The sequence below is a fragment of the Aptenodytes forsteri genome, unplaced genomic scaffold (assembly GCF_000699145.1).
Source record: "Aptenodytes forsteri isolate BGI_AS27 unplaced genomic scaffold, ASM69914v1 Scaffold380, whole genome shotgun sequence".
In the NCBI taxonomy this organism is placed as follows: domain Eukaryota; kingdom Metazoa; phylum Chordata; class Aves; order Sphenisciformes; family Spheniscidae; genus Aptenodytes; species Aptenodytes forsteri.
In genome coordinates this window covers 816,763-830,365 of record NW_008794212.1, presented here as the reverse complement: position 1 = coordinate 830,365, position 13,603 = coordinate 816,763, and the positions used below count along the sequence as shown (strand labels likewise).

Here is a 13,603-nt window from a genome sequence, read left to right as displayed (position 1 = left end):
ATGTTCTTGCAGAGCATGCCGGTGCAGCCTTAGGAGTGTGGGATGGGAAGGTAAAAATCTTACGTTTAGGAACTGGAGTAGGGGAGGACGTCAGTGAAGCTCCTTGCTGCTCTATCCCTGATTTTGGAGGTTCCTGCCAGTCAAGAGAGCGTGCGGGAGGGACGTCGATACCCGGCTCATAGGGTACGATAACTTTCCTCGTAACTTGAAAAGCAAATTCACAGAAAGGCTGTCATGACATTGTCTGAAATGCCAAAAGCCTCGAATTTCGTAACGTGAATTAACTTGTTTGTAAAATAAATTTTTGAGTATCTGAAAAATGAAGAGCAGGTTGAGACGACTGGCACACAGTTAATTGGGCAACAGAGTAGGCACGCCACCGGCGCATCTGTTTTGGAATACTGTGATGACACCTTTGTGGCCAGGGAAATAGTTTTGCTCTGTCAGGCTGGCTTTTTGGATGCCTTCTGCGGCGACACTGGGAGGAAGAATTTATAAGTTCTCCTGTTTGTTATTTTGATTGATGAAACTCTTGAGATGTATGAGACCAAGTCGGGGAACTACAGATTCTCCTTTTGGTCACAATTAAACAAATGAAGAATAGGATAGGGTAGGGTAGGGTAGGATAGGATAGGGTAGGGTAGGGTAGGGTAGGGTAGGACAGGAGAGGACAGGAGAGGACAGGAGAGGATAACAAAAAAGTTTTCCCTTATTTTTCAGGGGTGAAAATTCACTTTTCTCCTCAGAAGCAGAGAGCAGCTCCCACGACTGAGAACAGATAATGGCAAACGCCAATAGTTTTTCTTACTTTTATGACTTTTTCTCTTCCTAGAGAAAAATCAGCGAGAGGAGCAACAAATTATTTTCCTGGAACTGAAAACGAGCAGTATTTCTACCGGGAGTTAAGAATTGCTTCTCTTTCAAAAAGGCCTAAAATGATTGTGATCTGATGAGATGGAAACTTCCGAAGTCGGATTGAACCTCATCTTTTCTATAAACCTCCTTCCCTGACTGGGACATCTGAAAAGCCCTCCAGTCGGCCGTGGTGGTTCCCTACGGCGGAGACTCTGCGACACTCCCCTGTTCGCATGCGAATCGCAAATCAGCCGAGCAGAAGTTATAGATGTTTTTTGAACCGAAAGCATTTATTCTTCTGTATTTTTAGGATACTATTCCTTTCTTTCTTTGCATTGCAGCCTTAATTTTGGTACCTCGGCACCTCCTCCGGATGAGAATGCCTATTTTTCCTTATCTGTACAGTCTCTCACGATCACTGGTTTTAAATAACAGTTAATAGCTATTAAGGTCATTAGCTAAGTGAAATCATTAGCGCCGGCAGGACTTACCTGCACCACCGCACCACTGAAAGCCGGACTCGAACTGCGGCTCAGACCCAGCTTGCTCGCTCACCGGGATCGATCTCTGCCCGTAATTTAATTTAAAACTCCGGCTGATACCGCACGTGCACCGTCGTTCTCTTTGACTTGTGGGAACCTACACTAATGCTTTCTTGGGGTTCGTACACAGGAGTACGCGGGGATGCTCTCACTCGGCCTTCTCCGCTCCGCTTTGTCCAGGGTAAGTACATCAAAACCCGTCCCATTTCCCGTATCTTTTCCAAAGTAGGAACTTCCAGAAAGAACTATTCTATATATATAATTTTTTTTTCTGTTCTAAATCCTAGCCCCTTATCTTCTGTTGGGATGGCACTCCATTACAGACAAATACTTATCTCGCAGCAGGTAAAAACGCGAGCGATGACATCTCTCCAGAACGTGCTTTCGCGGGGGATATTTCAAATCGAATCTCGGATTATTTTTTTTTTAAAGCAACAACAAAATGCCAATAAATAAATTGTAAAACCTGGCAGAGAGAAATGACGTACGGAGGCCCGACTTCCCACTGCTTAGCTTTCAAATGCAAAGCAAATTTAATGTATTACTGTTCCAGCTCAGAGTGGCTTACTCCATTTGGCGCGCTAGTTTAAACAGCAGCCTGCACCGCAGGGTCGCAAGAGGCTGGCGGCACTTTTTGGGGTGCGTATGCTCGGGCAGCATTTATTACAGCAATACGAACCCAGCCCCTGACGTAACCGCTGCGTTTGAGCAGTACTGCATGAAATAGGTGAGCGCAGGCTTGCTCTTTTACAGTTAGCCTCTAGTCCTCGATAGCGTGGCTGCACGATAACCGGGTCCACAGACACCAGCAGCGGGGCAGAAACGCGTGGCGCGGCGAGCTGCACGCTCCCAGAGCTCGGGGGATCCTCGGGAAGCCCCCGGGCTCATCCCCTGGGGGTAGACAAATGTGGGGTTTTGGTAGGATTTGGGTTGTTTTTTTTTTTTTTTTGGAAGTCTCGAAGTGTTTTTCTAGAGTTGATTTGACACCAGCGTGAACCGTGCTTGCCGTGAATTTTGAACTAAATGATCTGTTCACGTGTTTGGGATTTTGCGGATCAGTAACGCGCTTAAACCGCTGGGTCAATGGTATTTTTGGGGGGAATCCTGAAACGTGAACGTTGAGTTGCTCAGTTAGTACTGGTAACAACAGCGGAGAGAGGGAGGGAGGGGACCGAGGGCTGTGTTAAGGGAGTGGATCCGTTTTGACTTGGATGAGAAGGTCCTGGGTTGTGCGAGCAAAAGCTTCAACAGCCGTCGGCTGCCTCAACTTACCCGTTGGACGTCGCACCCGATGACATTACCTTCACGGAGGACACAGCAGGCAAACTATGGCCAGGTAATCGGATTTGCTGTCTTAACTGTGAATTCTCTCGGCTTTTAGGCATTTAAGTCAACCTCAACGTTGTTGGTTGCTATTTAATTTGATAGCGGTGCCCGTGGCCCCATTTAAGACTGGGCATCCCATCGTGGCATCTTACAAATACATAGGAAGACATAGTCCCTGCCCCGAAGAGAACATCACAGGAACTTTTTTTTCTGGTGATTTAATCATAATATTGACAATTTTATCAAAAATTACAAAACTGATATTAAAAAAATCTCTAATTCTTAGTAAGACTAGAATGGGTTTTTTTTAAAAAATAGAAAAGCACTTTTATGCTACTGCTCTTCTGGAATTCTCACATTACAACCCTACGTAGCAAAATACAAACTGTAGCTAAGAAAGGTAGCAGTCCTAAGGTAATTCAGTCCACCGCGAGCCCTCTAATATCTCTATACCATCAAACTCAGGGACTCCAACAGGATATCACATTACTTATAAACCTTCTGCAAAGCTGATTTAGGAAATACCTTTAAATTTTAAGTTCTTTTTAACCCCTAAAACCTTAAGACTGTGAGGGTAATAGACCTGGGACATCAGAGGTGGGTTTCTTTTTTTTTTTTTTTTTTTTTTTTTTATAGTATGTGGGTATTATTTTTGCAGCTGATACCAGCCAAACGTTTTCTGTCAGAAGTGAAAATATGAAGAAAATCCATTGAAATAAATGAAAATATTTTTTTTTTTATGGTGTTCACAAAATGCACCATAATAGAAAGAGGAATATTTCCTTTAATTTGAATGTCATCTGAATGACTCAACCACATTGTCACCCACTTCGCAAAAGAAAGCATAATAAATAAATAAATAAATAGACAAGAATATGTAACACTTTACATCCTCAAAGAATCACGTAGTTCCCTAATCTACGGAGATACTGATTGACGTCGTGGGCTTGCTTTACTCAGCCAGTTCAGTTTCGTGTGATTGTGCCATATTAATGACAAATAAAGTGTTGTTCCACTTTCCACAATGGAGTATTTTTTTTTTTTTCCACCTTTTAAATATAGGAATTCTCTCTTAAATTAGAAAGTAGGCAAAAAGTATTTTTTAAATTTTCATTTTTAAGTCTTTTATCAGAAAAAATATAGATTTATTAAACAAAAAATAATAAGGTAGAAAGAAGGGTTGGGCCTCCATCAAAAAAGTATATTATGCTTTAATGCAAAGAGAAAGAAATGGCTCTATGGGCAAAATTCAAGTATGAGTGACCAGTTTTTTAATCGTAAAGTAGGTGCAACATTTTTTAAAATGTTACAACACTGCATGACCTGTAATGCTCACAATATTTACATTAACTGCTTACATGAAACCATAAAAACTCTAAAAGAGAAAAAAATTGGTATGGACTGAAACAAACTACTCCTAGCACCCACATCAATGCCATTATTAACCAATGAAATCAAGTGCACAAAAATACTTTACATGGTCTACTGATGTAAAGTATACATTGGTGAGAAAGTACAAACCTAATTAGTTAAAATGCCAAAAGAAGGGTCGGTCAATACAAACTCGGTCCTAGGACAGAAAGCAAAGGGAGAAAGAAACTGAATCGAGACAGGCGCTCGCACACGCACACGTACACACGCACGCAGTGGTGAATTAAAACCCACGCGGGCACGGACAGACGGCAGGAAAGCGGGCTGGCGTGGAAAATGGACAACATCGACTCTTTAAACGAACACATCAACTCGAACAGAAAAATGTGAGCTAAACTACACCCCCCCCCCCCTCAAATAAAATAATAATAAAAAAATTAATAAAATCGATCACTTCACATGAGCTTGCGTGGAGGACGGTGGCGTTACAGAAAAGACAAATGAACCTACCCCGCGGAAGGAAGGGCTCCTGCCTCCAGGCCCCTGTAGCCAGTGTAGCTATTGCGATCCCTCGGGCTGGGGGGAAGGAGGAGTGAGAGCCGTTTTGCCAGACATGAGAAAGCCCAGGGGCGAGCCCGGAGGTAGTGCTGCGTGCTCTGGCACGCGAGAGCCGAGGCTGGGAAAGCCGCCGGGTCCCGTCGTCCTCGGGGACGGCTGGTCTCGGTCATGTCCTTCAGAGAGAGGAGTTTGGGACTTGGGCAGGGCGGATGGGAAGAGGAGCAAATGACTTGTGATCCTGGCGCCGAGTGCCGGGTATCTGGAGAGCGGCGATACCGCCAGCTTCCCAGGATGCTGATCACTGCCAGTCCTTAGCCAGAGAGTGAGATTTGGGAATTCAGGGGGGAAAAAAGGAAATCTGAGGTAAGTGGTGGTCCCGGACGAAGAGGTAGGGGTTACGGACTCCACCCCGGGACCGGGCATGGTGAACTGGGAGTTATTTCGGGAAGCCTTGAAGACAGAGAGGACGTCATGGCTTCCATCACCATCACCACCATCCGTGTCAAAAAGAAAAATGAAATAAAATGGAAATAATGTTGTGCTACACTTCCGTTCGTTAATTTTATAATGGCTCATAGCTTTAGACTTTTAAATCTGTAGTGTATTAATTTTTTCTACATATGTTTCACATTTCTCACTTAATATAACATAAATAATTTGGTTAATAGATTTAACCTGCACATTTCAGCCACATTAATATATATAAGAATCTGTTAATGGTATAAATAATTCTTTTTAAATAAAATAAATCTGATATGTTACATAATACTGATAAAAATTACTGTTGCTAATAGTTTTGTAAGCCACCCTTAATTTGTTGTTTTAATACTGCGAGATGGATACTGGAATTACTTTTACGAACGCTGCGGAGCATGCCCTTTCATTCTACTGCAAAACCAAACCGTAACCAATGCCGATCACGTTATTAAAGCAGGGCCTCTGCCCCCTTCAAAGTAAACACGACGGTTAATGACGTTAGATAATTTAAGCTAATAAATCTAGGGGTTTTGAGGGGTCAACGTTACGGGGGATATAAACTGTTTAGTTTATCAGGTGGCTATGAAACTTTAACTACAGAAATGGTTGACTAAAATAGTCCATCTACTTTTTTTCTTTTTAATAAAATCTACAGCTTTCTACTTTAAAAGTTAAGTAAATAAAAACGCAACCGATAGTTGCAGCCTTTGAATTATTAATTAGAGCTGTGATCCCACATCCCGTTAGGAATCTGCAAGGTTGCACTCTCCTACAGAGACCTGAAATGGAGTACAGTACTTCCAGGCAAGGTTCATTCCAAACAGACAGTATCAATGAACACTCAGTGGCGTGAAGTGTATGTCATAATTAAGGTATTACATAATCATGCCTTCTCTCTGCTGTTAAATACAAAAACAGCATCTTTTACATTATCATATAAAAGCATTTAGGCTGTATTTTTATTTATCACTTTACACTGGTAGTCTCTTGTATGTGTACTCAATAGAAACCAAAGAATTTTGTACACTATTTTTTGTACAATAAAAGATAAAGTGTGCATTAGGTACGCTTGTACATGACAATATTGTACAATATTTACATTTCAGATATCACCATGAAATTCTGTATTATCTATATACACAATGAAAATTTCTCAGAAACATTTGGACTATTTCTTATAATCACAATTTTAGTATTATAGAAAAAAATTTCAGTAATCATCTGACATTGTTACTGCAACCTTTCAAGATTTCTGATTGGCTTATCCAGCAACCGCTATCCCTCCTAATCATCAAAAATATTGTACCACTAATCCGCGTAGCACCCTGTGATGGTATCTATCTGTCTTCATATAAATATTGATATAACCACGTCTATATCAATACCTACATATAGACTTATGTGCACGCTCGTTTTGACAAGTTCTGGACCAGTAACAAAGACATTCAATGTTATCTAGAGATCTTCCTCCTCTTGGGTTTTGGAGGCTTCACTTGTCTGTCTCCCTGTGGGATTTGGTGGACCTAAAAATAAGTATATTTAGAAGTTAGCAAAGAATATTGGTCAAAGTAACCAGCCAGTAATAAATGAGTCACAGGATTGCTTGAGGTGCTGTTATGAAACGGTTCTTATTATTGCATGTCTATATGGAAGCCCGAATTAAAAGGAACTTCAAGAACTTTAAGGCACTGGGGAGAAAAAGGCTGATGCTGGATGCCGCAGCCTGTACATCTCAAACCCCTCCTAGCCCGGAGAGAGGTACCAGCTCCAGTAATCGTGAAACCGCATCACCGGGAACTGAACCCAAAACTGCAATTATGTCAAATTCTTGGAGACAAACCTTTATACATCATCGTGACAAGAGCAATAAAGTAGGAAGTGGGTGGTGAGAAAATATTGCTAACAGGGAAAAATAAGAGAAGTCAAATTCAGGTCTGCGGTAGCATTATTAAGGAACAAGCTACGTTTAGCCAACTCTGCCTTTATTTAATTTTTAAAAGGAAATATTCAATTTCGAGCTAAATGGTAGATTAATTTGAGCGTGAAACAGTTTTTCATCACTGACTGCTCAGTAAAAAACACAACATAATTGGAAGAAAAGACGTGGAGGAAGGCGCTGGTGTCTGGCGTGGAATACCACCACCATCTGTCGGTGGAAGCAAGCTGCTGTTCTGGGAAGAGGAGTTTGCAGCTTCCAAAGAGCAGTCAGGCAACAGTAACAAATCCTTCAGCAATGTGCTAAATTATTTCCTTGGGTCCTTCCTGAATTCCTTCAGACCGCTAATGTTTACTACTTATTTACTGGCTCTTACCAGTAGAAATAATTCTTTGAGCTAATTATCTTGTTGGCACATGCTTTTCATTTAAAATGTAACTGATGTCTGAATAGTAGCAGCTGAAAAAAATGCAAGTCACTAAAGAGAGAACCGTTGATGCCCTGTGAGTGCTAGGAATCACAATCTTTATGGAAATAAATCCCGATCACAGATTTTGTGACCAGATAATTAAAATACAAATCAAGACTATGTAATGACATGCAGGCTGGTAGATCGGCGTGTCTGCATTCCGAAACGACCAGATCAGCAAGTCCAGTTACAGCAGTTTCCCCTGAGCCAGTTTGTATCATAGTTAAAATGCACATAGCATACAGTTTTTAGCACTACTGGATTTATAAATGAAAAAAAGGTACCAGCAGAATGGCCCAGTGCAAACATTTAAGTGGTGGTGTAACTGACACAGAAGATGCGTGTGCCAGACGCATCTCCCATATTTATTTGTAACAGACCGACAATCAGATCCCGCTTTCCTTTTCCTTCCAAAGACAACAGGAAAACACACATCGTTTTAAATCAAAACTCAATCTCATTTTGTAAAATTCACAAGTTTAAACAAAAGATTTGATTTTGTTATTACTTACAGCAGCCATTAAAAGCTACCGAATGACTGACTTAAAGTTTCTTGGTGGTTCTGAAACCAGCTCTAAGTCTGCAGGTCTGTATACGTTTCCTTTTGCGTACTCCAGTAGCTCCCCTGAAGTTTTACTACTTCTAAATATGCACGTGAACAAGCACCTTCAGTACTGAGCATCGAATATCAGGAAAAAGACTTTTTTATGTATTCAAACGTTTTATAATTAATAACTTGACTAACTACCAATGACAAGGTATGAGAGGTTAGACGTGCTGTGATATACTCTTTTGCATTTTTAAGTGTGTTTCAATGAAGTTACAGACATGTTCTAAGTATGAAGATGAGTACATTATATAAACCACATTTTAAATTAGAAAGATACTGGGCTTACATAATTAACAGCGTAAATATTTTAGAAAGAGCACTGTTAGATTTGATATTAGGAATACTCTTACCTTTCATGACAGTATCTTTCATTTCACATAAGGAAAGCTTTACTCAAAGAGTTTTACGTTCAAAAGAACGATGCTTTTAAATGTGGTTTCACTATCTTGCTACTCAAACTGAAAAACAAACGGGCCTGATCTTGTGTCACTAGTCAGAGAAAACGCACGGAATATGAGCAGGACTGGAACTGATCCAAATATTATCAGGCTGGATGAGTAAAAGTATGTCCAGGAATCTACCTTTGTAAAAAATAACATAATCGGCAACGTAACTAAAATTCTGCATCTTTTCCCATTTTTCGGAATGATTAAGCACTTGCAAATGTTTTTTAACACCGGAGAAATACAGAAAATTCCACGTTATTGAAGAAAATAGAAACAAAATGTATGTTAGAAAGCAACCCAAAGCAACACTCCCAGTCTTTAACTGACACACGTGCAGAAACATAGAAAAAGGAGATTATTGCTAACGTGAAAAGAAACTTACATTCCCAGACATTTTGTCTAGTTCACTCATGGCCTCGTGTATAGCAGCTTCTAAATGGTTATTTAGCTTTCCACTTCTAGGAAGAAAAAAAATAACGCCGTCAGTAATTCTTAGTAGCAGATAAAAGCTTTTAAGACATTCATAATAAACACATTAACTCATTGCATGTATTCTACTAGCTGTAGAGCCTCTCAGGTTGTTATAGCACAAACAGCAAGATCAGGCCTATATACAATATTATGCAAGTTAAAGGCTTGTGTTATAATTACAGCAGAACAATTAAAGCCAGCACTTCAGTGAGTTGTACGGTTAGTTACAATATCCACAAGACAGATTACCTCCATGAATAAAACGCAAAGGTACTTCACGGTAACATAGCATTTTGTGCAATCTTTCTTTTTAAATCATTAGCAAAGGGCCAGACTCTCACGGGTTTTGATCAGGAGCAGAAGAGGAGTACTCCAGCTACTCTGGCCTCTCCTAAAGACTTCAAGTGTTAAACCTCTAGTGCCAGCTCGCCTCTGCCTGCTTCCCACTCCATGTAGCGTGCTGCATTTACCTTGTAAACGCGGTTACATTTCAGCAATACTTTTGTGAAGGACTAAATAACGTGCACTGCCGTCTTCTTGAAAAATCAGTGCATGAGCTGCCAAGTTTTCCTCTTACCCAAAGCACAAAGCTCGAAGTTAAATATCCCTTCTAACTTTAAAGAGCCAGAGGAAAATAAGTTGTATTAGTCCTCTAAAATGCTGCTAGTTTTCCCCCGGAATGACAGCACACCAAGGGCTACGGTAAAGGCAGGGTGAAGGCTTTCTTCTTCCAAATCAGAAGTTACCCCAAGTCATCGGGCAGCTCCATACGCATCTGATTTTACAGCGACATTTTTGATCTGTGTATATTTCTTTTTTAAAGAAGTTTCCCACTTGAACATTGTGCTCTGCGTGACAGGTCATACTTCTGTGGCTCCGTGTTCACACCTCAGAGTTTCAAGCTAGCAAACAGTACTTGAGCGCAAGTTACTACCGTTTGTTGACAGCTCAGTGAGGATCTGTGCTTAAAAGCAGGCATATATATATATATATATATATACAGATAGATGGGCTGGTTCATTCATGACTTCAACTGAATAGGTGCATTTAGAAGAGTGATGAACATGAAGACAAATGGCTGAATATGAGATGAGAGAGAGAGATCATCCTGGAGATGAGAGACAGCGTTATGAGCATCCATCACAATATTCTCAGGAATAAGAGTAAGAAAGTACTAGTTATCCCTGCTTTGGAGATGCAGAAACGAGGGGAGGAGGAAGAGAGCCGTCTGCATCATGAGGGAAGATAATGGCAGACAGGTAAGAGAACAGCTCGCCCCGAGCTGGCACGGATGGTCGGGTCACTAGGACTGTCCTTCACAAGAGACGCTTTCTAAGAAACCCTTCCCTTTCAAAAAAGAAAGATCATCATGTCAGCTGGGACATTCTTCCCTGGGACTTAAAAGATTGATAGCAACTAAAAGCATTGGCAAGACTGACAAGGAAGCAGCACAGACAAACTATTCAACCAGCGTTGTTAGACAGTAATTCCATGCCCCTAGTTCAGCAAAATGATTTTCATAACCATCAGTACAGCTGGGAGATTGAAGACAGGAGATCAGAGGGTCTGTTATTCGTTATTCAAATAAGATACTCCCTAACACCATTTTGCATTAGTCATCCGAGCGATACCAGGGCATGAATTGCACAAAACCCGAAAAGAGCTAGAAGCCTTACTGACCTGATTGCGCAAAAGTGAAGTATAATAGGACTTCATCCACTCACTTACAAAGTCGCACAAGTTTAACTAAGGCTTTGAATGAATTAGTTAAAACAGTGGTAAAAGAGTTTTGTGCAACTTTAAAATTATGTATCCTGTTGTAGTTTAAATCAACCGGAGAAATTATATGATAAACTGAAACAAAGATTCTCGTACAAGGCCTGAAATGTCCACCTGGGTTTTGGAACTGCTTGAGCTAGACTGCTTGCAAAAACAAGTTTAAGCTATGCAACTTGGATGCGTGAAGGCACCCTTAGATATCACAAATGATGAACAGAATATTGTTTAGTGGCAGCACAACTTCCTAGAAAGGTAATATGACTCTGTTTATAACGCAGCTGTATTAATAACTGATAACATTGCTGACTTCCATGTCATTTAGAAGCAGATTTCAGATGTCAAGTTACCTATATGTGATGTAGTTATTTAATCAACATTATGCTCTATCAGCAACCCACCCTTATTATGGTATCTATGAAATTATTGCTATTAGTCAAAACAGCCATTCGAAAGTATTTAAAATACAAATGATAATTTGAATTGTAGTCTTAAGACACTGTTGCTCCACTCATTTTACTATGAAGATGATGATCTGCGCTTGAGCAAATCAAAGTTTCAGAAGTGCCCACCACTGAAATATCCATTTACTGCAGACAAAACACTGCAGCTAAACACCTGAGAATTTGACATCAGATAAACGTATGCGTCAGGTCTCTAGTGATCCAAACCAACCTGTAAATATCCCAATTTTTGTCAAATTGCATTTAGAAGACTCTAGCAACGATTTGTTTCTCTCATTAAAAAGCAGCACATCATCTCTTAGAAAACCTCTCATGGCCAACAGCTTTGGAGAAGAATTTAAATTCCTTCCCTCGGGAAGGGAGGATAACATTTTTGTCAGAAGCGGTTTTTTAATCCTCCTCCTCCCTACTACGGCCCATTAAAATTTTACCAAATTGTATCATCAAAATGAAGTCTAAGCATGTTTTGAGTTGAAGTTCCCTCCCACAGTGGACATTTTCCAGACTTCACCTGCAATTGCTGCCTCTGGGTAGCTCTTGCAGCGATAATAGGGACGTCTGAGTGCACCCACCTTGCTTGACTCTAAGAGTATGGGGCAAGCCGCTACTAGACTCACTCCTAGAGAAGACAGAGAGACTTAGACTGTGTCAGGGTGGTGACTGATTGGAGCTGGAAGTTGGAAAGGTGGTGGAAGAGGCGGATTAATTCTTCCCTTACTGGAGTCCTGTTTGACTTTGAACATGGCACATGTCTAATAGGAGGGATGTCAGAGACGTAACTCTTCAACTCTAAGAAGCCACCGCTCGAGCTTCATTTCGAAATAACTTAGCATGGATGGTCGAGATGGTAATGGTAGGGATGGTAAATGGCACATTCCTGACAAAAGAGAAGCCTGGTGTGGGAAATAACATACAGAGGAACAGGAAACCACAGGAGAAGGAGACACTGGTATTGGGTGATGACCCTTAGAAGATGCTTTGCATGCAGTGGGACAGGAGAACGCTAGTGAACAGAGGAATACAGATAACTGCGAAGCTTGGGAAGAACAAAGATTGGATCAGACGAGGCTTTGATAAAGGAAGACTGGGCCTCCAGCAGATAAGTCTTCTGGAGACTACAACTGGATAGAGATAGGTGAAGAAGCTGCTACGTCATGACCTGGAAGCAAGAAGGGACATGGCTCAAATAAGAACGGAACGGCTGAGATGAGATGGAACTGAGAAAGGTCAGGATGGCTCAGCAGTTTGTACTAGAGTGCATCGTCCTGCAAGGCCCAGAATAAATACGATGGTTTAGGAGTCACACCATGCCTCTGAGATATCCCCAAGCAAACCACTTTTTTGCTACAGAAAATGCTTTAGATCATACTATTAGTTGAAGTTACAAAGCTCCGTGCAACAGAGCTAACACATCGGACTACGCTGATGAAATATGCTACAATGACACTTTTTTCTGGTGTCTTGTTTAGAAACCTAAGAAACTGAATACACAAAACATTTCAATTTTAAAAATTAATACGTAAAGCTGGATTAAGATTTACAATTCACAAATACTGTATTTAAGGTGCAACTTGAATTGCATCCTATTACATCCTATTATAATACAGTTTTTAGATTTGCAGACATTTTTCATCTTTAATGTAGTTTCAATAATTTTATATTTAATACATATCATCAATATATATTACCGGAGATTGAGTCAAGACTGTGCAGCGAAGGAAAAAATTGGAAAATATACTAGGGCTGAGACAAGAACTGTAGGAACACAAAGAATAATTTATGGAGTTAAGGTACCCGAATGTCATTTTGAGGACCTGGATGCTAACCCCGCTCTGCTAAACACACTGGACCTATGTGATGCTAGTCCATGTCCTCTCAACATAAATTTATCCTGGGTTTCTTTAGCTATGTCTTCTTTACTATGGAAGTGTTCAACTCGATGCCAGTACATGATATGCGTAAGTGCCGAGTACTTATACAGGTAGGAAACAGAAGTAGGAGTATTCTACATGTAGCAATTATATCTAATGCTAAATGTTTTAAAGAATCTGGACCTGTGTGTAACAAGATACTAGAGAGACACATACCAGAAAGACGACCATAAGGAGATTAATAACTTTTCCAGATAAATTTACAACAGTACATAGGAAAAAGAGGAAGCGTCCATGAAGAAATACCAAAAGATCTGAACCATGAAATAAGTGCAAGTGGAAATATGGAGGAAAAAACCTGCAAGGGCTGTAAAGCAACCCTACGAAAGGGGCAACCAGGTGCCCCAGACTGGCTGGGATATTGGATACCT

At 40.6% G+C, this 13,603-nt stretch overlaps 1 protein-coding gene across 3 annotated transcripts in view; it reads right to left on the bottom strand.

The window, feature by feature from the left end:
* Positions 1 to 6,066: 6,066 nt before the first annotated feature.
* MBD5 (methyl-CpG binding domain protein 5) overlaps positions 6,067 to 13,603 on the bottom strand; it is a 95,386-nt gene continuing 87,849 nt past the window's right edge. For all 3 annotated transcript variants that reach the window (XM_009285293.2, XM_019473620.1, XM_019473621.1), the window contains 2 exons: positions 8,973 to 9,048; positions 6,067 to 6,652 (listed from right to left, as the gene is read on the bottom strand). In XM_009285293.2, the coding sequence (XP_009283568.1) occupies positions 6,581 to 6,652; positions 8,973 to 9,048 (148 nt within the window). In that variant the 3' untranslated portion in view covers positions 6,067 to 6,580. The remainder of the gene's footprint in view (positions 6,653 to 8,972; positions 9,049 to 13,603) is intronic.